Here is a 26,003-nt window from a genome sequence, read left to right on the forward strand (position 1 = left end):
CAAGATTTGAAGGAACCGGTGGTGGATCCAAGAACAAGCTGCGAAGCTCTTGGATTGGTGTTCGAGGAGGAGAATCGAGGGAAACTCTCCACAAGTTCGAGTAAACCCTAGAGATTGTACTCACATATTTTTTTAAATTTATATATCACATATTTGTCGTGTATTTTTCTTGTCTTTTACAGATTTGAAATTTTATCGCGTACAACCTTCACATGGTTGTCCACAATTTTTGCATAGTTCATAGAACATGTTTTCCATCTTAATGCTCTGAATGTAAGCAAGTATTTGAAATATTTAACGTAATAAGAATGAAAGAAGATATAAGTTATGGTTATGAATTGAAAACTTTGTTTAGTAATTAACTAAAGTGGAGTAATTTTACTATAGGCATGATTTTGAATTTAGGCGACGTTGAAGTATTTATAGGTGGGATTCATCCATGGTAAGAGTATGATAGTTAGTGTTTTTTTCCTTACTATTTTTGGTTTCTATGGATGACAAATGAGAATAAAATGAGTTAGCGATTGTCAATTTTTATGAATAATTATGAAAGCAAGATATGTCATATACGTAGAATTGTGGGAATTATGGAAATTGTAATTCAAATGGACTCCTTAATTTTCGATATGTGATTTTCATAGTGGTGAGTTTTGTATCAGTTAGTTGTTACTATTAGTTGTGTGATAAAGTGTCAGACATGATTTGCAATTTGCAAGCGTAATTTGTAGGGCACATGATTGTAGGGGTGGTTATTATAAGTTAAGGAGTAAATATTACTAAATTAAAAAAAATCTAAAATTGTAGTAAAAATAAAGTGTCAGACCTGGTTTGTGATTTCCAAACGTGATTTATAGGGGTAGTTATTATCCATTAGTTAAGGGATAAATATTACTAAATTAAAAAAAATCAAAATTGTACCAAAAAAGGAAGCTCCTCATAAAAACCTGCTCTCTAATACATATAAACTAGTGTGAATACCCGTGCTACGCACAGTACTGACATTATTGAAAAAATGAAAATAAAAGGATGAATTAAAAAAGGTTAAAAAATTGTACCAACACAATTAAAATGTAATATCTGTCAAACAATAGTTTGAAATATGATAGAATGTGTATATCATTCAAAAACTGCAATTTTCCGAAAGATAGATCCGGAAAAAATAATAGAAATTTATATTAGAAAATGAATGATATATGAATAAAAATGAATGTAATTAAATGTTGTTAAAATGAAGTACTTACAAATATTATGCATTCGATTTGATAATCTTGCATAAATATATGAACACTCTTCACATCAATCAACTTTTAGTACGAAGCTAAAATTGGTGATTTAATTAATTCTATTGAATTTTGTGGAGTGCGTACTACAAATAAAAATGTACGATCTTTGCATGAATTGATTCGTTGGCTGAACAACCTATCACCATTGTCCTGAGAATTAAGTACATGCGAAATTCAAAATTAGTGGAGCAACCTACCATCATTATTAAAAAAAATGATAGGTGGCAACAAATGGACAAAATAAGAACAAATCTTTTAAATATTCGGTATTTTGATGCGTTATTATTCTTTTGTATTCGTGATTTTTTAGAGTTGTAAGATTAAATAATATTATTGATTCGGAAATGTTGTATTGTTCGATTTGCAAGTCTATTTTGTATTCAAGATATTTTAGAGTTCTAAAATTAAACAATATTATTGATTTGAAAAATATTATAATTTATGTTTTGCAAGTCTATTTTATATTAATGATTTTTTGGATTTGTAAGATCAAATGATATTATTGATTTGATAATTTTTGTACTTTTTGATTTGCAAGTCTATTTCGTATTAATGATTTTGTAGAGTTGTAAAATTAAATAAAATTATTCAATTTAAAGCTGTTATTTTTTTGGATTTGTCAATCTAAATATTTTTCTTTATTTTTCTTGGAAGAAGGATATATTACCTTGTAAATCTAACCCTATGTTATAGATTAACCAGTCACTAAGTAACCATTCGAATTGAGGAAGGGTATGGTTAGCTAAATTAGAAATGAATTAATTATTTGATCCATGAGCACCCTTAATTTGTGTACTAAAGATCATATTTAAAAAATATTAAATATAATTACATGAGAAAAGTTTGAGAACATTACCAATTTGTTCTGTTGTAACTATGTTAGCAGGCACAGCATCGTGTTGCTCTGCTGTAACTATGTTAATAGGCACAACGTCTTGCGTAGCAGGAACAAATGATCTTCAGATGAGTCTACATAATTTTAATAATTCATAAACATTATATCATCAACAGTAAATATAGAAATAAGGTGTATAAGTTACATTAATAGAGATGAAAATGCAATGGTAATGGTTAATTATGTGTTAAAAATAAGCGAGAAACCTAGATCTTACCATCGTTATGGCCATCACATGGCGACGTTGGTGTGAGGGGAACTTCAATAATTGCTGAGTCATTATGTATTCTATCTAATATTATGTCATGTAAACAGTTGATTTAGCAAGATATTGTAGCAAAAAGTGTAATTGCAAGATGAGTTTAACGATATAAGAAACTTTATATTTACCATGATCACGCTGGATCATTGGTGATATCGATGGCTGTCGAACTCGAGGAGAGGTAGAATTTTCATTTCTTTGATCTAGAAATGCATTAAAATATATATTAAACTAACAATCAATAGTTTTTGTATTTGTTTTAAATGTAATGATGTGATACATTGTATGAGAATTGTTAACCAAAGAAATACAATAGTTAAAGAAGAAATAGCATCAATGATCAAATATACAATTGTATTCTAATCAAAAGAAAATTAAGTACCAATAGAATTGTTGTTAACACCCACAGTTAATACAGTAATCCCTATATAAATATATTTTGGTACATGTAGTAATTTGAAATACATGGCTAAAACCACTAACATGCACGTGGCTAGTAGTTTGTTTTTGTATATTATAGTCAGGGTATATATTTTTGAAAAAGTTAAATTTGAAAGGTTAAAAAATAAATTATGAAGGTTAACAAATATATTTCTTTTATTCCGTGCGTTGGAAATGAATTAGTTGTATTAGTTACATGGAAAAAGGTTAAAAATTTAAAAAGTACTATTTTAGTATCTAATCTATATTGTATTTATGTACCTTATCTAAACCCTTAACATATATTTAAAAATTTGAACAAAGCTCCAAAAAAAATATCTAAAGAAATACTAAAAGCACAGCAAGCATCAAATGTTACCCTTCCTTGCCTCTCGTGCAATACAGATAGATGTAAAAATATATTTCATTAATTTTTTATCTGGATAGAAACTATTCATTAATGTTTTTGCTCAGACTTCAAGGACATATTCTTAACTATCGTTGAAATTATATGTTACATAAGAATATACGTTTGAAAGTTTTGAAAACTAAATATTGCAGCCTTGGGTGTAGAAGATATAAACACCAGGCAACGATTTAATCTTTAATTAAAATGAAAAAGTTTTACTTGGTTGTAGTGTTTTAAAGGAGGGATTGGTGCCTTCATAATTTGAGCTGAAGCGTCTTCTCGCTTCTTGAAGTGATAGGTAATAGGGAAGAAGTATGTATGTACACTCCTCGTAAAGTTGAACTATAACTATGAATAACATAATTAAATTTGGACGAAAATGCACTTAAAAAATTGTTGAATTTGTTACATATTCTTTTTCTTTTCTTCATATGCATTTTAAGATGCTAATATTTCCAATCATTGTGTTTGCAACCATGCGTCAACCATTTTAAGTTATAAAAGCCGTCTGTTGCGTCAACCAGGCATTTTCCTTTTTTAATGTTTTTCTTACTGTCTCGTTAGTTTTTATAGTTTCCTTATTAGATGATCAAGAAACGTGGGGGAAATATGGAAAAATGTAAGCATGATTATAGGATTTGTAGTATATTCAATAACTTGATACTCAAATCACCGATGAGATAAAGTTTGCCTAAATAAGCTTTGCAGTGCCCATTCCTTGCAAAAAAAAAGCACTAAATAGTCCTAATTGGTATCGCAAGTTACAGCAACGTGCCAGTCGCATCTAGGCATAATTTTTTTTGGGTCAAAATCTAGTCCTAATTGGTTCTGCTGTTTCTTGATCATGTTGTATGCTCCCGAATTAAAATTGTATTAAAAATAGCATGTGAATGAGCATTTGTCTTTAATTAAGGAGTAAAAAGGATTTAAAGTATAAATAAATACAAAAGTATAAAAAGGATTTAAAGTATAAATATATTTAACGATTTATGAAGTAGATTATGAGAAAGTTTTAAATTTTAAATTTGACTGGTGATAGTGTTGGTTATAACCCACTACTTTTTATGTATTAAAATAATACAAAAATCTATAACCCACTACTTGTCCCGTTCTTGGGATTTTTTTTAGGATTAAATATAGTAAGCCCCTTAACTTTACATTTAGCTGCACTTTACCCCCTCAACTTTACATTTAGTTGCACATTTGTGATTTTTTTGAAATGTGATTGTAATTTGCAAAACTCATTTGTAGGGGTGGTTATAGGGTTAGTTTGGTGATAAATATTTCTTAATTATAAAAATGTAACATTGTATTAAAATAGCATACGAATGAGCATTTGTCTTTAATTAAGGAGTAAAAAGGATTTAAAGCATAAATAACAAACTATAAACGGGTTATGAAGTAAATAGTGGAAATGTTTTAAATTTTAAATTTGACTGGTGATAGGGTTGGTTATAACCCACTACTTTTTATGTATTAAAATAAATACAAAAATCTAGAAAAAAGAATGAGAAGTTTGGAAGCCATTGAGAGGGTCTCTGCTAAAAATCCCTTCCGCAATACATATAGATATAGATATAGACTAGTATTGCAGCCTTGCTATGCATGGATTTACGTTTAATATAATTATAATAATAAATGAATTATTTATATTAGTTACATGAAAAAGGTTAAAAAAATTAAAAGAGTGCTATTTTAGTATCTAATTTATATTATTTATGTATTTTATTTAAAACCTTAACGTTTATTAAAAAATATGAACAAAGGTCACAAAAATATCTAAAGAAATACTAAAAACACACCCAGTATGAATTGTTACCCCTCCCTTCTATGTTCTCAATTTTTGCGCCACTTACCATTAACACTCTCCTACTCTTTATTACCCTCTTTTTCACTTTTCTAATCCAAACTTCCCACATCCCTACAACTATTTTCTCTCCCGCAAATTCTATCTTTTCTTCACCTTACCCTGCTTCTATCAAATTATGCAATCTTTTATCCAATTTCGCAACCTATTTACCTTTTGTCCTGTTACTCTCCATATATAGTTGTAAATAATGGCCAAATTTTCAACTTGTTCTTCAACAAACGAGTATGGGTATACAATTTTATTAACTTCAAATGGGTAACCTAATTAAAACTCATTAACAAGTGGCTATTAAATAGATAGATTAGGACTACCTATTTAAATTTAATTAAATTAGACATATAGATTCAAATTCATTAGTAAGTAAATATAAATCACTACAAATTCAATAATTATATTTTACTTTTTGCAAAGGCATATGTAACATTATTTTTCTATTCTTTAATTTTTCTAATTTTTGTTAAATTTTATCCTACATCCTCCCTCACTTCCATCAAAGTTTTAATTAACTTATTAAGTATTAATTGATTTCTTGCATTCACACCTAAATTATTTTGAGATTCTTGTGGAGTGACAAAATTGAAACTCCTTATGATCACCACTAATGGTTCTTCTATGTAAATTTTTTTATTTTTAGGTAAAAATTTATTTATTAATGCAATGTGTTCTTATTTTTGTTGATTACAATGGTATCTTATTTTGTTATTCAAAGAATATGGGAGAAAAAATAAATAAAATTTTGTAGTGGATTGTAAATGGATAAGATAACCAAAATCATATAAAACTATATCTATTTGATCCACGTAAATCACCCATTTGATAATTTCATCACAACCCACAACCACTGCTCCATTGACTTTAGCCTCCCCAATCCTATATTTCTATCTTTATACTCCTTTTACTATTGAAGATTCAATACCTTTCTTTTACCCTTTCCAACCCTATACTCCAATCTTTCTATTCCTTTTATTATTTAGGATTCATTATTTCACTTTTCAAGTGTTTTTTTTTCAAATAAAGAGTAAGAATTATAGTTGTCAAGGAAAAATAATTGGGCATAATTTTGGTGAAATACTACTATTTTTTTGCGATGATCACCTAGGATAATTGTTTTAACAAATATTTGTTTTAAAATTTTGATAAACACTTCAAAAAACAACCATCTAAATGCCCCTTTTATTAATTTAAAATTCATATAAAAATTTTGTTCTATGTGCACTTTCTTTTATATGCAAAATATCTGGATGAAGTTTTGCGCATGTCAAAAATTATCTACATGACGTTATATGTCAAAATGTTTATTTCATTGGTTGGAATAATCATCTAATACGACAAGTTTAAGGCTAAAAAAAATTAATTTACTTGCAATAGATAAAATGATTAAAGAATGGTTATACTTGGATATGTTATATGAATGTTTTGACAAATCTATGTATATATATATATATATATATATATATATATATATATATATATATATACCTGGAAGGGAAGTACTAAAAATGTTACTATATAAATGATTAAAAAAGGGGACTAATCACATTATTCCTTAGATTTGACAAATCAATCTTTATTAATCAAGGAATAAAATCAAGGAATAAAATGGGATAAAATGATAAAATTGTAATGGGATGAATGATTTTAATATGGGACTAATCAAATTATCAAATTTATTTTCTTTACTTATGGATGCAAAAAGTGGTAAAAGTCTGAAAACAAACTATAAATGATTTATTAAGCACTCATTTGAAGTGGGAAAGAAATTTTTAAATTTTAAATTTGAATTGTTATAGGATTAGTTGTAAATCACACTATTTCAAACTTTTTAATTGAATTTATGTATTAAAATAAATGAAAAATCTAGAAAAAAAAGTATGAAAAATTTGGAAGCCATCCAGGAGACTTTCACTAAAACCTTCCCTGCAATGCACATATATATAGATACTTATTTTCTTTCCCTCTTTAATTGTGTGTTTTTTTTAACTTTTTTATATTAGAATTTTAACACAAGTGCTAAGTTCATTCCAAAACCAGCCTTGCTTTGGTCATATGAGGCACACACTTCTTGTTCAGTCTAGTAACTTCCCTTTGGAATTGAGGCATGAAGCCAATTAAACACAATTTCAAAAGTCTAGGTAGTTACATAAAGACATTGGAATTTGGGATACCAAAGTCTCACCAATACAAACCTTGTTATATTTGGTACTAATTACTGTGAAATCCTTTGGAAATATGTCTTGCAATGGATCCAACATTGTGCCTTCAGCAAAGGTGACTTAATTTACAAATTAATAAGATAATGTTGGGAAAACTTAAATTTAGAATTTGTGCATAAATAAAGTGGACCATCCTCTATAGAAGATACATACTGCACACGGTATAACCTCCTCTAGACAAGATACATTCTGCAAGAGAGAACTACAATGCCCATCAAGTCCCTCGAATTCATCAAATCCTTAAAGTTTTTTGAACTCTATAAATCATTGCATTCTTTGACCCTCAAGCCCTGAAAGTTATGCAAGATCTGCATGCTAGTCAAGATAATTAAATTACTTTTCATTTGCAAGTTCTTCTATTATAAGTTTAGATCAACAAATATTTTTCTTCAAGATCTAACATCTCAAGTGCCACTAAATTTTCAAATTCTTTACGCAAAGTGGTAATCTATAGATGACTTTTTTTAAAGATATGTTGAGTGCTAAGTTACAAAATTCATCCCGCAAATTTTCTCTTGTTTATCAAATAATTACAAGAAAACTAGTTTTCTACCTGTTTCTTCGATATATAAGTGAAAAGGGCAAGAATTATCATCATATTCTCATTAGCTTTTTTTTTTTAATGTTATATGGGTCTTTTAATTAATTTTGAAATGAAATTTTATTTTTTAGTTAGATTATCTATCATACTGAGCAATCGAAGAAAATTGTAGTTTAAAAGTTTTCTTTTTTATTTTCCAATTTTGAATTTGTTTTCAAATGTTTTGAATTTTGGAGTTAATTTTTAACATTTTAAAACTGTATGTTCTTAATTTTTAACATTTTCAAAACTGTATGTTCTCCACCACATGTACCAAATATATTTTACAATCTAAAATTTTTTGTTTTCCTTTTATGTTGATTTTGTTGTTTAATAGTAGAATGATGTTATGTTTCAGTTTCTCATACGAAACCTAATTGTCGTTGTAATTTTTTTGTTTAAATAATAGAATGATCTCGTGTACTTCACGGGCAAAACACTATTTAATACTTATAGTGTAATTTTTATTAGTAAAACTATGTTTTTGGGTCAAAATCAGCAGAACATAATCAATGTAAAGCTTGTGCCGCTATGTACAATTGATAAACTACAAAGCAAGTAAGAAAATGGCTATGATAAGTTATAGGTTTGATAGATGAAAGACATCACGACAAGTTTCAAGTTTGCGAAGCTTATTTTACTAGTTTACAAGCTGTTATGTTTCCTACACAATATTATTTTCGTTGAGCAATATAGGCTTAATTTTCCTATATAGATGGTTACATACTATAGTCTATTTTAGAAGATTACATACTATAGTCTATATTACTTTTTTTTTAGGCGAATAGTCATTGAACAAATAGAGAATTTTATCAGTCACTTATTTTCCTTTAGGAATGAATATCTGTTGTTGGACTCCATAAGGTACCCATCAAAGACCTTTATTTGTTACTAGGTATCTTTTGCATTTTTTTTTCTTTACCCCAGTTTTCTTCAAAAATTTTTTTTTTCCATTTTGGGCTGATAGAGAGTTCTGATGATGTTGATAATTGAGAAGGCTGCTCCAATTCGTGGGATTTTGAATTCACTGATGGTGAAGATATAAATGAGCACACCCCAAAGTTTTTCTATGTGTGCTGGTAAATGAATAGCCCTTAGATTAGGATTTATAAACTAATCTCAATTTTCAACCTTAGATTATGGGTATTCAAATTTTACTTTTGATTACATATTGGGAATGGCTGAATAGATTGATTGGAAACCTCCTTTTCGTGTGCTTCAACTAAATGCCAACTAAATTTTTTAGAGAAAGCACCAACTTTCTCTAATCTTCATTGTACCTGATCAATCTTAAACCATTGATCAACCTAGAGATCATTGATAGATTTGATACTTCCTTTGAGCCTTTTTCCAAGTAATCATGATCATTTTTTTGGTTTAAGAAGGATAAGAAAAGACCATTGGTGTTTTGCTCTTATTGCTTCATTCTCCCCATGTGATATGGTTTCTTCTTTTCCCTATGCTCTTTTCATCTTTTACCTGGTACAAAACACCAAATTGCCTTTTCTCTCTTGCTCATTTATAATGCTTTATTAATTTTTTTGAATACTGAACTCTTTTCCCTTTATCTGCACTGAATTTTACTTCTTTTTTTTTGGCTCTAATTACAAGATGGAAATTTTCATTTAAATTGAATTTGCCTCTGCTGTAGGCTATTGGTGTGTTGTTCTTGCAAGTATAAAAAACTCAAGGTCAAATTTAAGATTTATGCTTTTGATTTGCCCTTTTTTTAAATGTATTTATAGTTTTGAAACTATTGTGTTGCTGACTGATTAAATTAGAGGCCCCATGTTTTCTATTGGAAAGTTTTAGCTTTTATTAACATTAGTGACCAGTAAGAAACACAAAATAAGGTCTTTTTCCTAAACTGTGATAGTAAGTTTTTAATATGTTGTTTGTTGGATCATCTAAACGAGTCTTCATTTTTTCCCATATTTGTAAGATATTAGTTTATTGTTATTGCAGTGGGAAAGCTAAATATTTTTCTAACTTTTGGCACTTCTTTTCTCATAACTAACTCTTTCTTCTGCTTCAAAATTGGTGTTGGTTATGTTGTTTGGTAAGTTATCCTTTATACTTTTGTTTTCCTATGATTGCATATTTACATTTTTTTTCTTTTTACATTCATTTTTTTTTCTTTTTGTTTTGTTTTTCTCTTAATTGTAAGAATTTTGCACGAGATGTACATTTCATTAATCAAAAGTCTCTCTTTGTTTTTGGGGTCTTGCAGCAGATTGACATCACAAAATTTGACTTCATTTGGGTTCGGACTGTGATGATACATATAATGTATTTCAGTTTAAAGTTAATAGTAACTAGATTGTATCTTGGCAGGGTAACTACCTCAATGTAATTGCCTCATTTCTAACAAATCCTAACCTTTTAATAACTAATGAAATTGATTTGTAAACTTATAGTCCAGGAACAACTTCTCAATTTCTAAATGTTTGGAGAGTCTACTATAACATTTCAGATTTCGTAAACTGGTGGGACTTAATAGTTGTAAAGTATGAGAAGTTCAAACATGAATGCATCATGTGTAAGTATTGTTTTTCTTCTAATGATCATTTGAGAAATTTTTGTCCAAATTAATGTGTGAAGAAAGCATTTTAACGACTATTAACTTCACATTTGTAGCTGATATAGAAGTCCATGAGAGACCTTGGAACCATTCAAAACTTCAAATCCTATTGAATGTCAGGGTGACATTTTCTATACTTGAACTGTTGAATATGAAAAATTAGAGATATTTATTTGATATGTGACAAGTGGAATGACAAAACAAATGAGAATCCTAGATCTATCTATGGGAAGCCATTAGTTGTTAGTTAACTTTGGTTTGTCATTTTTACCTTTGATGAAATCATAGGGTGTGCTTTGAGAAATTTCTATACCTCTTAGAAGATTATTGCAAATTTAAATAAAGTAAAGACTATTGCTTTTTGTGATTCTTATGTTTTCTTTCTTTGTTATGTTAGGAGTTCTTGCCTAAATGTAGCATGTGTTTAATGCGACATATTTTGATTTCTGTTAACAAAATTTTATAGTTTGTATGCATTGAATACTTTTGTCATGTAAAGATATTTCAAAGTCCTAACATTTTAGATAGTTTTTTTTTATATAATTAGATACTTTAGCTTTTACTTATTGGTTTTGATTTTAATGTTCTGGACACATCGTTTAATGTAGACTTTTAAGTTTAGCCTGATAAAAGGGGGAAAAATGAGCCATAAAATATAAGACAATGACCTGGCTCATGGAACAATGAATGAGCAATATAATAATCAGTTATGCACCTTATAGTTTCAATCAAATAATGTTCTACAACAAAAATGACCTTTAACGGCATTTAAAGGTGTCAGTATAGAGAATCTAACCTGACACTTTACCTTTTCTCACACCTCGGACGAGTGTTGTCCCTTCCAATGTGGGGATAGGCTCGTAGCATTCAAATGTGTCAGGAAAACTATGTTGTTATAGCATCTCATCTGCGAACAAAAATCCCTTTTCTTGATAATTGAAAGTGTCAGGATAGCTATAGTCAATAACAAGTAGGAGTTTTTTTAACTGAGCTATGCTAACACTTTTAACTGCCAGGAGTTTTTATTCTTTTTTTTTTTGACATAGAAGCAACCTGCAGGTAGTGCTCCCTGCTATACATTCCGTCAATCAGAAACCCAAAGGACTTGTAAAATTATCCCAAAGAACAGAATGCATATAGTAATCTAAAAGCAAAAGTCAATGCTCAAATATAATTTATTGAACTAAAAGTCAGTAACAAGTACTAACATCGCAAATCTCTAACAAGTACAAACTTGAAAGATTCTCTTGTGCACAAACTAAAAGATTCTCATGTGTACAAACTTGAAAAATTCTCGTGCACAAACTAAAAAATAATGCAACATAAACCACAATTTCTGGGTATCATAGAGCCAGTTATGCTCAAATTATATATTCGATCTTCTACAACTGCAATCTCATCCTCCCTGCAATTCAGTTGGGACATGGTAAGCTACAAAAATTCAACCCCAAGTTAAACAGGTTTCTCTATCAAATGATTGCCAAGATACTTACATGCATGCTAGCTCTGTTTTATGCAACCGCAAACACCTATTCATACAACGTATCATTAATGCACAACAAACAACAATTCTCCACCCTCCCCTTTTTTCCACCTACAATAATTTGTGCATTCGAATTTGTCTGACTCTAATCTCTCTACATAGCTAGCAGTTGCCATGCTACTGAAGAAAAACTTCAATCCAAGAGCATTAAAGACTGCCTTGTGATAGCTTACTAGCTGTTCACTTTTCTTTTCACGTCATTGCCAGACGATCACATGGCCTTGAATCATGCATTCCGAAAATGAAATCTTACTTTAGTTTCATTTTGTTCTTCTTGTTTAAATACAAGCCATCTATTGTGACAAAACCAAACAGAATGAGATGCCCCCCATTCAACTGATATGCAGCATGTCGTCCAGATATAAGATCCAAATGTTGGATATATTCCACAAATGTAATTCATTTTATTCTTGTAACAAATTATCCGATCCATGTTTGACTTAAAACAAACATACCCCAGCTAGAGAAATGTGTCCGAATTGTTGAGGTCCTGAGGACAACTTCCGGCTTGGTCGCTTAAGCGGGTGACTGACTCAGATGAAAGCCCTCACTACAGCAGAGGTGTTTGCTCTTCCGATGAGCTTGCTACCTGCAATTATCAGTCAGAAAGGCAAAAGATTGCAGCATGCTCATGCAGAGGGGTGAAACAAAGAAATAAAGGAAAAGGGAAACTGTCACGTCATGCACTTTCTGTCTCAACTTCGCATTCTCTTCCTTTAATAATGCTTCCTGCAATTCATTTTGTGAAGATAAGTTAGCAACCAAGAACACACATTTAAATGCAGTCAACCAAATGATATTCCATTGGAATCTTTAAGTAAATTGCTCCTATAGCATTATTGTTGGTTACAAATGATCTTCAATTTTATGAAAGCCCAATAACACTTTTTTATCTCCAGATTGTCAAATTGAAGATTTCCCATTTTATTATGTGATGAAATACAGAATAACAGAAAATGATTGATAGATAACCAAATAGAAACAGCTGATAAGGGTAATTTGTCACTAGCCTTTTTCTTGAGAATACCAATTTCTTTTATGAATTTGTCACCCTGAAATCGAAAAAACATAGTACGTCAACACTATGCAACAATTGAAAGACCTTGAAAGAAGACATAACATGACAGGAATTTGGTTTTGGCAATACGACTTAACCCTGCTTCAACCAATTTTTCGAGTTTAACCAAGTCTTCCATGCTCAGTCCTACTAGCTCTTCACCTTTGAGATGTCTGTTACACATGGGATGGCATCATAAGTATCCCAAAATAATGAACCATCATCTACAAGATATCTGATGGCAGAATATTGTACCTCAGTTCTGTGGTTTTCTCCTTGATTTCCTTAGCAAGCATGGCATGGGTATGATTCTCATGTATAAACATGGTTCAAAGTCGCGGTCGCGGCCCGGAACGTTCCACATCGGTCTCGGCATATCGGTCACGGTCTCGGTGAGACGCAAATTTTAAAACATTTAATATTCTAAAAACTGTTAATAATATAAAAGAAAGTATGCTAAACAAAAATAATAAAAAATAGCAAAAGAAAATTTGTAAAATGTACTATTTTTATACATATTACACACGATAGTACTTTTAATTATTTAAAACAATGGCATCACAAATAAAATCAAAATAAGATAGACCACAATTTTAAAACTAATAATTGCAAAAGTAATATCAACCATTAACAATACAAACTAAAGATTTATTTATAGCATAAAGTTGGAATATTTTGATCAATCTCCTGCCAAAAATAAAAAGAAATCATATTAGATAAAAGGTAAATATGTAAAAAGATATACTAGTACTTTATATTTTCATACCTGTTAATACCAAGTAGAATGACGATGTGGCTCAAAATCATCCTCATTTGTCGATGAAGGTAAAACAGATGTGAAAGTGGCATAGGACCTTGAGTAGGTAGTGTATACGAGTTATCTGGTGTATTTATTGGATGTGAGGATTGACTAGATGTTCCATAATCATTGGACGGAAGAACTTCTGGATTGGAGATGATTTGTTGATGGTAGTATCCAAACCCTCGATAGTTAACACTATCGCTAGTACCATATGATGCAGTAGAATCATGACCATAAAATCCAATGTTATTGGAATCAAAAGAAGAACCATCTTGAGACTTATCTATTTCTTTTTCATAGTATCCACTACCATGAATGCTAGTAGACCTTTCAACCTGTCCAGATCTGTCAAATGGCCGATATCCACTGTAATAGTCAGGAGTGATTCCATATGATTGGTTATAGCCATATCCCAATTGACTAGTACTACGGTTTTGACTAGATTCATGCTCATAAGTTGGGTATATACCCAAATTTTGCATCTGATCATTGACTCCTCTATATCTTTGTGACCCTGAATGGTGAGAGAAAGTATCCTCACTTGAAAATTGAGTTAAATCATTGAGGAATTGACGTTGTGCTTCTATACCAGGACGATAGCCATGATCAGTATCTTGAGTGGCATAATAATTATCTTGTCCTTGAGCCCATGACATACCTCCTGCTTGTTGGCTATCTTGATTGTAACCACTATGCCTGAAAGAATTGTTCCCTCCATCTCCATTGTCACCATTGTCATCATCATCATTACTGCTGTCACTTTTATTTGAAGATGACGGAACAGTCTGCTTATTGGTTTGTTTAGTCTTACTTTCTTGTTTCCTACTTGAGGATGCAGCAAGACCTTTCTTATTTCTTTTGGTAATATATTGGGACAATGTATCACCAAAACCATCGTTGTCATGTTCTTGATATTCACTACTTTCTGATTCAGTTTGATGAATGCCCTTATCCAACCAATCCAGATTATCTTCACGCAATATGGGTTGTTCATTTTCTCTTATCCAATCATCCAATATATCATCTTGGTGAAAAATGTGATTCAAGTCAATTGGGTTGTAGAAATCATCAGTATCTCTTTGATGCATCAAATTTTTCACCTTCAATCTCATATTTTAATGCACAAAAACTAATTTATGCAATTTTTTAACTGCCAAACGGTTGCGTAGTTTTGTATGAATTAATGACCATGTACTCCAATTTCGCTCACAACCAAAGGATGTGCAGGTTTGACTCAATATTTTCACTGCAATATTCCTTAAGTTTGGCATATCTTCACTGTAGTTAAGCCACCATTCAGCTAAACAAACAAAGTAATAATAACATTCATTTATTATTATTATTTTAATATTATAAAAATATTAACTTCATTTATATGATTTAGATGTTTATGTAAGTATGAATTAAGTTGAAACCTGGTAAAGATTTTGGTAATGCTTTTGCTACAATAGCACTTCCAAAGCCTCCCTTTTTGTCTGCAAAAATTTTGATCTACAAAAATAATGTATACACAGGTGTTAAAATTTTAAAATTTGTTGATTAATATAAATAAATAAAATAATCAAAAGAATACCTCATTTATTGAATCAACTTGTGCATCTAAATTTGGCTCCAACTTTGCAATGACGTTCTTTAACCCTTTTCGAACTTCATCCAGATTAAACTCACAAGTTCCAGAATATTGAAGGATCGGGTTCAAAAAATATGCTAAATACAATAAAATAACAAAATTAGAAAATAAATAAATAAATAAATATATACTACATATTTAAATTGGATGTAATATTTTAAATTACTTGCCGCATGTAAATCCCGATGAAGTTGATTGTACCATCTATTATCAATCACTTCCCAAATTGTTTTCCAAGATTTCACCGACTTTTGAATAGCCATTTTTGCTCTATCCATTGCCTCATAAATAATTGGCAATGTTGGCTTATTATCTTGATCAATAGTTTTTAAAACTTTGACCAGAGGCTCCATTATTGCACACACATTTCTAACTTTTTTCCAAAACTTCTCTGACAATATCAACTCAGCTACTTTAATAGCTTCTGCTTTTCTCTTGATAGTGTTATTAAACTCTGCCCATTCATCTGAGATGCACATTCTTTTCAGTTCTGTAGAATGCCGAAGAAGACTTTCCATAGAAATGAATTCAGTTGCAAATCTAGTGATACCTGGACGTAGCAGTTCCCTTTTTTTTGTATATGTCTTCATCAGATTCACTACTTTGTCACTGTTATATATGAAACTTGTTATCTTCTTCCCCCGAGCAATAGTTTCTTTTACATTATCCATTTTTGCCAATATCCTCCAACATCAAATCTATACAATGCGCAACGCAAGGTGACCATAAAAGATTTTTTCTTTTTTTTCATCAACAGTTGTCCAGCTGCTTTCATACTAGATTCACTATCTGTCACAACTTGCACAACATTTTTTTCTCCCACAACCTCTACTACCTCATCCATTAACTTGAAAATATATTCAGCAGTTTTCTTGATATTGGTACAATCAACTGAACTATGGTATATCATGTGCCTATCACAGTATACCATAAAATTTATTATTGGATGTTTTGTAAGAGTGCTCCACCCATCACACATAAGTGTACAACCAAAAGTTGAAAATTTATCATAAATATCTCCAAGATATTTCTCAAGCTCTTCAAATTCTTCATCTAACTATTCATTTCCAATTTGATAAGCTGAAGGGCCTTTAATACTAGAACCAGCTTTGACAATTTCATCAATCATCGATTGATAATAAGGATTGTCAGCTGCATGAAATGGAATAGCATTGAAATGAAAAAACTTTGAAACTGTCTTACCAACTCTTTTTATATTTTCCTTCGCAAACATTGATTTGACTGATTTTTGTTTCGAAGGAAACATATGTGAGTCAATTCCTCTGCTTGTCATTTCATCTGCTTGTCTGACACTGAAATTACGTGACAATCCTCTTTTTATTTTCAGAAGTCGTTGGGTTTGAAGTGCCAATACCCATATTCCCTAAAATTCACAATATTTAACAAATAAAAAATGAATGACTAAATTGCAACTTTATGTAATTATATTTAATAAAATAATATCAAATTTGTTATAATATTTTAGTTTACAAATCATACCTGACATAAACATAGAAGGTCGACTCCCAGATACCGAATGCCTTCATTGTTCGTCTAAAAATTGCAAGTATTGGCTCTCTCTAATTGCTTGCTTCATCTGTTTTTTTTCCAATGCCATCTGACTTTCTTCATCAATTTCAAAAAAGACTTCGTCCTCCTCGTCGCCAACCATGTTGAAATTACCATACATACTTTCTTGTTGGAAAGAATTCAATATTTCTTCTTTTTTCTATTTTATTGTAACTCTTTGAATCTTACCAACCTTTAGATGCATTTTCATTAAATCTCTAACTTCACTTGAGGCCCTTGGACAAGGTTCAACTTGTCCTATGACATGACCGACATGTTCTTTCAACCTTGTAATGCCACCATGCATTATTTTTTCACAATAATTGCATCTCACAATTTTTCTATTCCCACCCACGGGTTTACCATGTTCCCAACCAATATCCTTGCTCGTCATTGTGACTATTACACATATCAATATAAATGGTTAATACATCACAAAATAATTAAAGATATATGGAAATAAATACAACAAGCAGTTTCTGGCATTTTATAATTGTAATAATTTATTTCTATTATATTGGTAAGTTAAACATCTAATCTATAATGTAAACCTGCAACAATGATCAATTTTTCATTTATTATAAGAACTTCGGCATTTTGTTTGTTGATGGGTGATTAACTTAAACATATAATTTAGCTCTCCATCTTCCTATAGTTTTTAGTTCATGATCATGATCACCAGGATGATTATGTATTATAATAAGTTGGAAGATAATACAAAATGTCCCTCTCTATTAGTAGAAAAATATACACGTACAGTGGAAGCAGTTCTCATATCTCTCTAATTTCTTTGTTAACCATTGTCATATATATATATCTAGACATGATTTTTCGCTCACTTTGCAACCTGGTCGTCCAAGAATTACAAAAGTTTTTGATTTATACATAAGGATTACTAAATTTATAGAGGGAAAATTATTGCCAACTAAAAATCACTCGCCCATGCAAACAAAGTCAGAACACAACCAGACAGACTTCCTGAAAAGCAATTCCACCAAAACACCAGAAACTAGTCCTATTGCACCAGCTAGTGCCATACGAAGGAATCACATTCTAAAATTTAAGTAGAGCCAATGCAACGGCTCTATTCTGTTACACTGTCAATCATTGCTTGAAATTGTCTGCCGACCCACTAAAGAAAATCTCTACGACTTCTGCAATGTAACTTATCCATTGTCCCTATCAATAATAGCTAATATGATACCAATTTGTACTTTGCCAAATGGTTGTTTATGCCATATTCTGATAATGGCCTTCTGGTCTCCGTTGTTTAGCTATCCGTTGTTTATGGCCTTCAGGTCTCCGGGGATCAAATATAATAGCAGAATTTAAGATATTGACAGTAGGAAGGACCTTTATGATTCGCTTGATTGAAGTGTTCAATTATGTAGTTAATTCATCAAATGGTTTGTCACCAAAGTGATAAGGTTATTGTCTAGTTGTGATTCTCATTTGGACATCTTCTCCATACCGATATACCTTACACTCCCTCCCCTGGCTATTGTCTGTTGCGATGGCTGTAATTCTCTTCCTAACTACCAATATAGATACCATAGTTTGTAATGGCAAAAAAAAAAAAAAAAGACCTGATTAAGAGTTATATGTGGAACTTCTGCGATTTTATTGATTCTTTTTTCTTGTTTGCAAATTTGGACTTGTTGGCATTAAAATTTTAGAAACTTGACCAAAAAAGATGTTAAAGTTAACAAATTGCAGCAGATCTGATGAACAAAAGATATAAGAAAATGAACAAAACCAACAATAAAGACAAATGTCATATACATTCGTGAACATGTACCTTTCGGAGTGGAATCAACACAAAAAGATCAATGAAACTAATTGCACAGAGATAACTGGTCATCCTAGGTTCTTTGTAGTTGCCCGGAGGATTTCCCGCAGTGCTTACTTCTGCCTACTCATATGTCTTCTTATTTAGAGCTAACAAATAAGAACCAAGTCCGTCTGAAAGTTCGAAAACAAAGCAAAAGAGCTTAGGGAATCAGACAATACTAAGAAAAGAAAAGTAAAGTGAAGGTAGTATGTTTAACGTGGTAAATTCAAGGTGGTACCTTCAAAGTAAAGTGAAGGTAGTACCTTCAAGGTGGAAAAGAAAACGCATCTTTTCACGTGATAGTACTGTGGCAAATTTGTTTCTATTTCCCAATGAATGATTTCAACCTTTGACTTCTCCTTCTCATGTGTTAGGATCTAGCTGTAGTTTTTACTCCAAGGGTCGATGTAATTGAGCTGCGGTCCCAGTGCTTCTCCCAATTATGTCCGGTGTTTCGAATGAGCTTGTCCCAATTATGCCTGGAAATAGAATAGGGAACCACTATGATTAATCCAAAGAAGGCCCCACGAAGTCTTTTATAACTTGTCCATCACTCGTATTTCTTTCCCCGTATGAAGGATCATCAGTACTAGCCATGGTTTGATATAGGCAGTATAGAGGTCCCCGAATTTCCCCTTTGTAATCCTTTTTTTCTTAAGATTTTTTGTTAAATTCACATTGACTCGGGGTGACTCGGGGTGACTCGACCGTGACAACCCGTCGCGGTGACGTCTCGGCCGATTTCTCAGCGAGACGAGTATCTCGGTCTCGATTCGTTGCGGTATCGTCTCGGCCTAGGCCGAGATGGTGACGACTAGGCCGAGTCTTCGAACCATGTGTATAAACACACAATTTCTCTTTCAGCACAAATTGGAGTGAATTAATAAAAGATAGAATGAGATTCACAGTAGTCATATCATAGCAGTAATTATTCACTCTCATCTCTCTATTCGCTTCCTTGCAAATTCCTTCTTTCTTCATTCGAACCTTTCGACAAACAGGTAGTGAGCATGAAAAATTTTGAAATTTCTTTTTCATCAATTCCTTAGACGGCTTGAGCTTGAATTTTAAATCTAAAACTCTACTCAAACCTATGATCAATTCCAGCCACTTAAAATTGATTAACAAGACGAAAGTAAAGCATAACCGACATGATTGCAGACAAAGAAGAAAATAATACAATTAAGGGGGAAAAAGGTATAAGAGTGCGGGAAACTTTACAGTGATGATTTCTATTGTAGTGGCTGGACTCCAATGAGACGATGGCAGCAACCTTCGCCTACTCTACTCCTCAGCATGCTCAACCTGAATATCTAGTCAGTAAGGAGAAGCACGAGGATGGGTTTCAGAGGAAAGAAGAAAAAGGAAAGAGCACGAGTATTTGTTTTCTTATTCTTTTGTCCTAGCAAAGAGAGCGAAGGCTTATTGGTGCAGGTGTCGTGGTTGACGAGGAGGGTAGAGAAGCGGCCGAGTTAGCAACTGAAAATGGGAGAGTGGGGTGGCGGCGAAGGCGGAAGACGGAAGAACCAAAATGGGGGAGTTTTGAGAGATAGTTTGCTGAGAAAGAGAGTTTGTGAGATAGATGAGAAGAACCAAAATTTCGCTGGCCGGCAAAATGAAAGTTTTGAGATTTCACTAAGTGTTTTGGCAAAGGAATCTTCCATCAAAATCAAACGACATTGTTTTATGTTTTAATTTTTTTGGTGTATCTCACATTTTCTCAAGTGTCATGATAGGGAATCTAAAGACACATTATTATTTTTATATCAGATAAAATAAAAAAATTAAAGTATATATTATTGAATTGATAACAAGTGTCATGATAGAAGTGCTATAATGACAAAAACCAGCAAGTGTCCTTATAGGCGTGTCAGGAAAGGCCATTTTTGTTGTAGTGACCCTGATATACTGACTACAAAGGTGAATAATTTGCATATAGACAAATTAGACCGACATTCTTTCATTGTTATGGACTCTGAGACTGAATTTGCTGAAGTTGTGAGGGAAAAAAGTTAATGGAGAGAGGCTATTCTTAGATGGAAAAGGAAATGATTGTTTAAATTATGTAGCCTCATAGCTTAAAAATCTCAAGTGCTGTTAATGTGTTAATTCTTCAATACTAAAAGTTAATCCTCCAACATTAGAAGTTGTTAATTTGATGAAGGATGGTAAGTTGAGTCAGTAACAATATTACAAAATTCTTCCATTTCCATAATTCAAGTAACTTGATTTGCTGTCTTTCCTTTTTAACGGGTATAATGCCAATAAACAAGAGGTTGCATAATTGATTCAAGAAATGGCTTTTGAAGGTGGAGCCAAGCTGCTGCCCCTTTCTAAAGAGGTTAATAGCGTAACACTGAGAATGTATTCAACAATCTTAGAAATATGAGTATCTCAGTTTTGACAAGTGGCTTGTGACAAGTGTCCGTTTTACCTAATAATTTATGCATATTTTAGTTTATTTATAGTTAATTCTGAGCTCCTAAGACAATGTGAGTGACCATTTTGACAATATTTGATGTCTTCGAGTAACATTGAGAAAACTTGTGAATTTGTTCTTTTTAGTTGTTAATGTTTATCATATTTTGGTAGGGATGAAGGAGCAAAGACAATACGGGACCGTTTACAAAAAAGTTATCACCAGATTGGATGAGAGTATACGGGTCCGGACAGTGAATTTCGAGTTAGATACCAAACCAGATACCTACTAGAAGAAGGTTTTGTAAGAGAAAGGGTGTTGAGCAATATACGACGTCGGATTGCCGGAGTGAAGTCGGATAATCGTGCCAGATACTCGTCAAAGAATTTTCCGAAGAAGAGTGTTTAGCAGTATACGGCGCCAGATAGTGAAATTCACTTCGAATACCATGTTGTATACTTGAATGGGAAAAATTTGCAAATTGCGCAATTTGCACAACTTGCAGACATCTTTTCATCTTTCTTTATTGTAGCTTCTATAACGTTTTGGCAGTATCTTTTTGGCCCAAGACATCAATTTCTGTCAACTTTGTGTCATTTCATTTCACAATTTTGACTCAAGACAAAGAGGTTTCTTGTGGAAGATTCAAGAGAATTGGACATTATAAATAGAGGAGCCTTTAGTCTTAAGAAGGAGCTTTTGGCAGTTTTAGTTTTAGTTAGTTTTAAAAAGAGAAAGAGCCTTGGAGCAAAGAAGAAAGACAAAAGGGATTGTGTCTTGCCCTTTAAGACAAGACACAAATCCTCAACAGATGTACCTCTCCTCTCTTTCTTTTCTTGTTTTAGTGTAGGATATTATAGTGTGTGTTCATCCACTCTTGTATTGGCTCAACAAGGTGGCCGATGAAGATGAAGATGGAGAGGCTCAAGAATTTCTAGTGACAAGGGTTTTTCTTTTCTCCACCTCTTTATCCTTATATTGGATTCTAAGTTTTATTAAACACTCAATCCAACCTGCTTGCTTGCGTAACTCGGTGAGTGTCAAGTGTTTGACTACTTGAACTCTATGGACTTGATTACATGCTTAGTCTACTTGATTTTTTTTGAAAATGGAGTCGAGTGTGTACTTTATCGCACTCGTTCTCATTTGAAAACAAATGACTCATGCTTAACATGATTCACCTGGTTTACATGACTTGAAATACCTGCTTAGATCTGTTAAATGCTTGAATACATGACATGGTATGCTATGGCTGCATACGTCGTTGGAGTGAATCTCCTCGGCACTTACATAATACATGGGGGACGCCCAAACTCATAGGCCGACCTTGGAACTCGAGCCGGCATGGGCCTGGTCGGAAACCTTGGTGAGTCATGAGAATTACATGATAAGTTTGATCTATTTGAGAGATCTTACTTGGCATACTCATGGAATATAGCCTTCTAAATGTCGTGCGGGCCCGAATCGGTGTATGGTGGACGGATGAGAAGTAAGTGGTGAACTACGGATATGAAATATCAACCCGGTTGACGGAGAGTCCTCGCGGGGAGGTGTACGAATAACATCGGCAAAATGTGGAACTTAGCTCCTGAGAGCTACCATATCCTTGAATTGGTTTTTTTTTTGTTACATTTTGTTGGCATTATTAATTACTTGCAATTTATTACTTGAATTGTTACTTGGGCTTGTTACCTGAGCTATGTGCCTGCATGTGTGTTCTTGGCCTCACGAGCGTTTTGCTCACCCTGTAGATTTGTTTTCCTTAACAGGATTGAACTTGGCGAGATATCGAAGAAACCTTCCTGATACGCTTTTGTTTAGGGTTCCTATTACTTTTGACTATGTCTTGGCCTTTGGGTTGTATTTTTAGAATCCGAATGTAACTTTTGGGGCATGATGTATATTTGAAATTTATGATGGCTGTTGAACACCTGATGTGCGGGTTGGATAACGGATAACTTTTATTAAACTTGAACGCTTCCGCATTTATTGTATCTAAGTTATTGACCGTATTGTGTGGTCCGGTAATAAGTTTGAATGGAATTGCTTGAGTCCTGGCGAGAGTTAGGCAGGCGTCCCGCGGATACCCTTTGGTTCGCCTTAAAGAGAAGTGGGGGCGTCACAGTTGGTATCAGAGCGCTAGGTTGGCGCTATGTTAGAGATCTATATGGGAGACATATTGGATACTCTACCCTTAAGACCTGAGATCGGATAATTAAGTTATACCTTAAGGGGTATTTGGGGCATATTAGTGATCGAGCTAGGCATGCATAAACGACATTCGAACTAGATAGCGATTTAAATTTCTAACCCGAAAAGTGCTATTATTTTGCAGGGATGGAAAACAGAAATGGACTTCCTGCAGCTGACGGGAATGGCCATGCGAATGGTCATATAGTGCCTCCTAAGCCTATCTACTATCGAGCTTTGGCTGGGGGAACTCGAGTACGCTACTGCCCATCTGACAGATATCCCCGATGTGCGTGTAGGGTTACCTTTGCTTACCCGAACCACCTTGTGCTTGCTCTGGACGACGAGCGTCGTCAGCTAGTGGATCTTAATAGGGATCTTCAGGCAGAGGTGGACGAGCTTAGACAGATGGTTAGCGCTCAGGGTGAGCGGATTGCCGAGCTCGAGGAGGTGATCGAGGGCGAGGTGGCCACATCTGCTGTGGTTAATGAAGAGCTCCGGAGCACTAGGGCTCAGCTTACTAGGTTGAGGGAGGAGGTCCGTAGTCGGGCTTCCGATATCGTAGCTGATGCCACTAGGCTAGTGGAGGATGCGATGGAGGTAGCTCCTAGTCCTGAGGAGGAGGATCCAGAGGAGGATCCTGAGGAGGAGGTTCCTCCTGATAGTCATACTGTGGACTAGGTCTAGGCAGTTTGACCACTCTTTTGACTCTTTTGACTTGTATAGCTAGAATTAGCAGGGGTGATGCTAAGTGCTAAGGCCATTGTATTTTGCATGACTGTGTGGCTTATTTTTGGAAGCACTTGCTTTTACTTTAGTCTTCTGTGACTAAAAGTACTCTTGTGGCACCTGTGTGCTATATTTTTGTGACTACCCCATGACTTGCTAATTGTATGAACTTGATATGCTAATTAATGTAAATTATTGTTATATCCAATGTTTTCTTGATCGGTTCCTGCTTTCTACTTTGCATCGCATAATTTATTTATTTCTTGCACTAGGCACGCCTAGGTCATGGAAGGACTAAGAGGTGGTCGAGGCCGTGGTCGAGGTCGTGGGCGAGGGGCTAGACAGGCCCAGCCGCAAAGAGGTGACCAGGGATCGGCAACTGCACCGATCCAAGGTCAGGAAAATATTGAGGGTAATCAAGTGGCTACTGCCATTAATAGGATGACTGATATCCTAGAGCGTTTGGCTGATAGACAAGACCCTGGACCGTTCAACCAACCTGGGGGTCAGGGAAGAGGAGAGGATAGAGCCTTAGAGAGATTCTTAAAATTTAACCCGCCTAAGTTTCTTGGTGAACCTGATCCTGAGATGGCGGAGAATTGGTTGGAAAGGATGACCAACATATTCGCTGCTTTAGACTACACTGAAAATAGGCGAGTGAATTTCGCTGCTTTTCAATTTGAGGGAGTAGCCCGTGCTTGGTGGGATCTGATAAAAGGAAAATGGGAGAGAACTCAAACCTCTTGGACTTGGGAGAATTTCACAAGGGAATTTAATGAAAAGTTTCTTCCGCCCTTAATCCAAGAGAAGAGAGAGGATGAATTTATCAAGCTGAAACAGGGAACTCTTAGTGTAGCGGAGTATGAAGGAAAATTTACTAAGCTTTCAAAGTACGCTCCCGAACTGGTGACCAATGAGCGAAAAAGGATTAGACGGTTTGTTTAGGGACTTAATGTGGAGATACAAGAGGGCCTGGCCGCAGCCCAAATCTCTACATTTACTGAGGCTTTAGAGAAGGCACAAAGGGTTGAGAGTGCAAGATTTCAAGTGAGAGACTTCCACCGTAGAAAGAGAAACTTTTCTAGCCATGCTTCTGGACAAGTTAGTAAAAGTGTGCAGCCTTCCAAAATGGGAAAGGGAGTGGGAGGACCAAGGACTGCTGGACCTTCGAGAGGAACTTTATCTAGAGGAGGTTGTAGTGGACTGACACAGGCAAGAAGGGCGCCTTCTAGTGGTTCAACGGTGACCCCTCAAGTTTCGTGTGGTTACTGCGGAAAACCAAACCATTCTGAAAATGACTGTTGGAGGAAGTCTGGGAAGTGCCTGGCTTGCGGTAGTACCGAGCATCAGCTTGCGAACTGTCCAAACAAAATGAAGACGGGAGGTGATACCCAAAGACCAGAAAAGTCAGCCTCTAAGCAAACTAGTGCCGGAGGGAGTCGACCGAAAGTACCGGCTAGGGTTTATGCACTGGATTATCAACAAGTTCCTGAGACAACTGAGGTGGTAGAAGGTACGATTCCAATCTTTCACCGTTTAGCTAGGGTTTTAATTGATCCAGGTGCTACACATTCTTTTATAAACCCTAATTTCATGAGGGGGATAGACTTGAAGCCAATTAAGTTACCATATGATCTAGAGGTTAAAACGCCTATTGGGGGTCAAAGTCTAATGGCTAACTTGGTGTATCGAGATTGTGAAGTCTGGATTGGGGAACGAA

General features: G+C 33.6%; 2 protein-coding genes across 2 annotated transcripts; both read right to left on the reverse strand.

Annotated features, from left to right (window-relative positions):
• Nucleotides 1-11,888: 11,888 nt before the first annotated feature.
• On the reverse strand, nucleotides 11,889-13,439 carry LOC140012665 (MADS-box protein AGL24-like). Its single transcript, XM_072060946.1, is given in 6 exon segments — nucleotides 11,889-11,944; nucleotides 12,512-12,645; nucleotides 12,744-12,785; nucleotides 13,067-13,108; nucleotides 13,172-13,286; nucleotides 13,369-13,439. Coding segments are annotated over 5 exon segments (399 nt in total). The 3' UTR covers nucleotides 11,889-11,944; nucleotides 12,512-12,516.
• Nucleotides 13,440-15,295: 1,856 nt separating this feature from the next.
• LOC113704536 (uncharacterized) lies at nucleotides 15,296-16,216 on the reverse strand. Its single transcript, XM_027226429.2, has 3 exons — nucleotides 15,712-16,216; nucleotides 15,489-15,622; nucleotides 15,296-15,406 (listed from the first exon to the last, which is right to left on the reverse strand). Exons 1-3 carry the CDS (start codon nucleotides 16,214-16,216, stop codon nucleotides 15,296-15,298), a joined length of 750 nt encoding a protein of 249 aa, XP_027082230.2.
• Between the last annotated feature and the right edge of the window lie 9,787 nt (nucleotides 16,217-26,003).

Source organism: Coffea arabica, chromosome 8e (genome assembly GCF_036785885.1).
Source record: "Coffea arabica cultivar ET-39 chromosome 8e, Coffea Arabica ET-39 HiFi, whole genome shotgun sequence".
NCBI lineage: Eukaryota > Viridiplantae > Streptophyta > Magnoliopsida > Gentianales > Rubiaceae > Coffea > Coffea arabica.

Coding starts and splice junctions, on each gene's coding strand:
- LOC113704536 (XM_027226429.2), bottom strand. CDS start 16,216: ATGGATAATGTAAAAGAAACTATTGCTCGGGGGAAGAAGATAACAAGT. Junction 15,623..15,711: donor TCGGGATTTACATGCGGCAA/GTAATTTAAAAT, acceptor TATTGTATTTAG/CATATTTTTTGAACCCGATC. Junction 15,407..15,488: donor AAGTTGATTCAATAAATGAG/GTATTCTTTTGA, acceptor TTATTTTTGTAG/ATCAAAATTTTTGCAGACAA.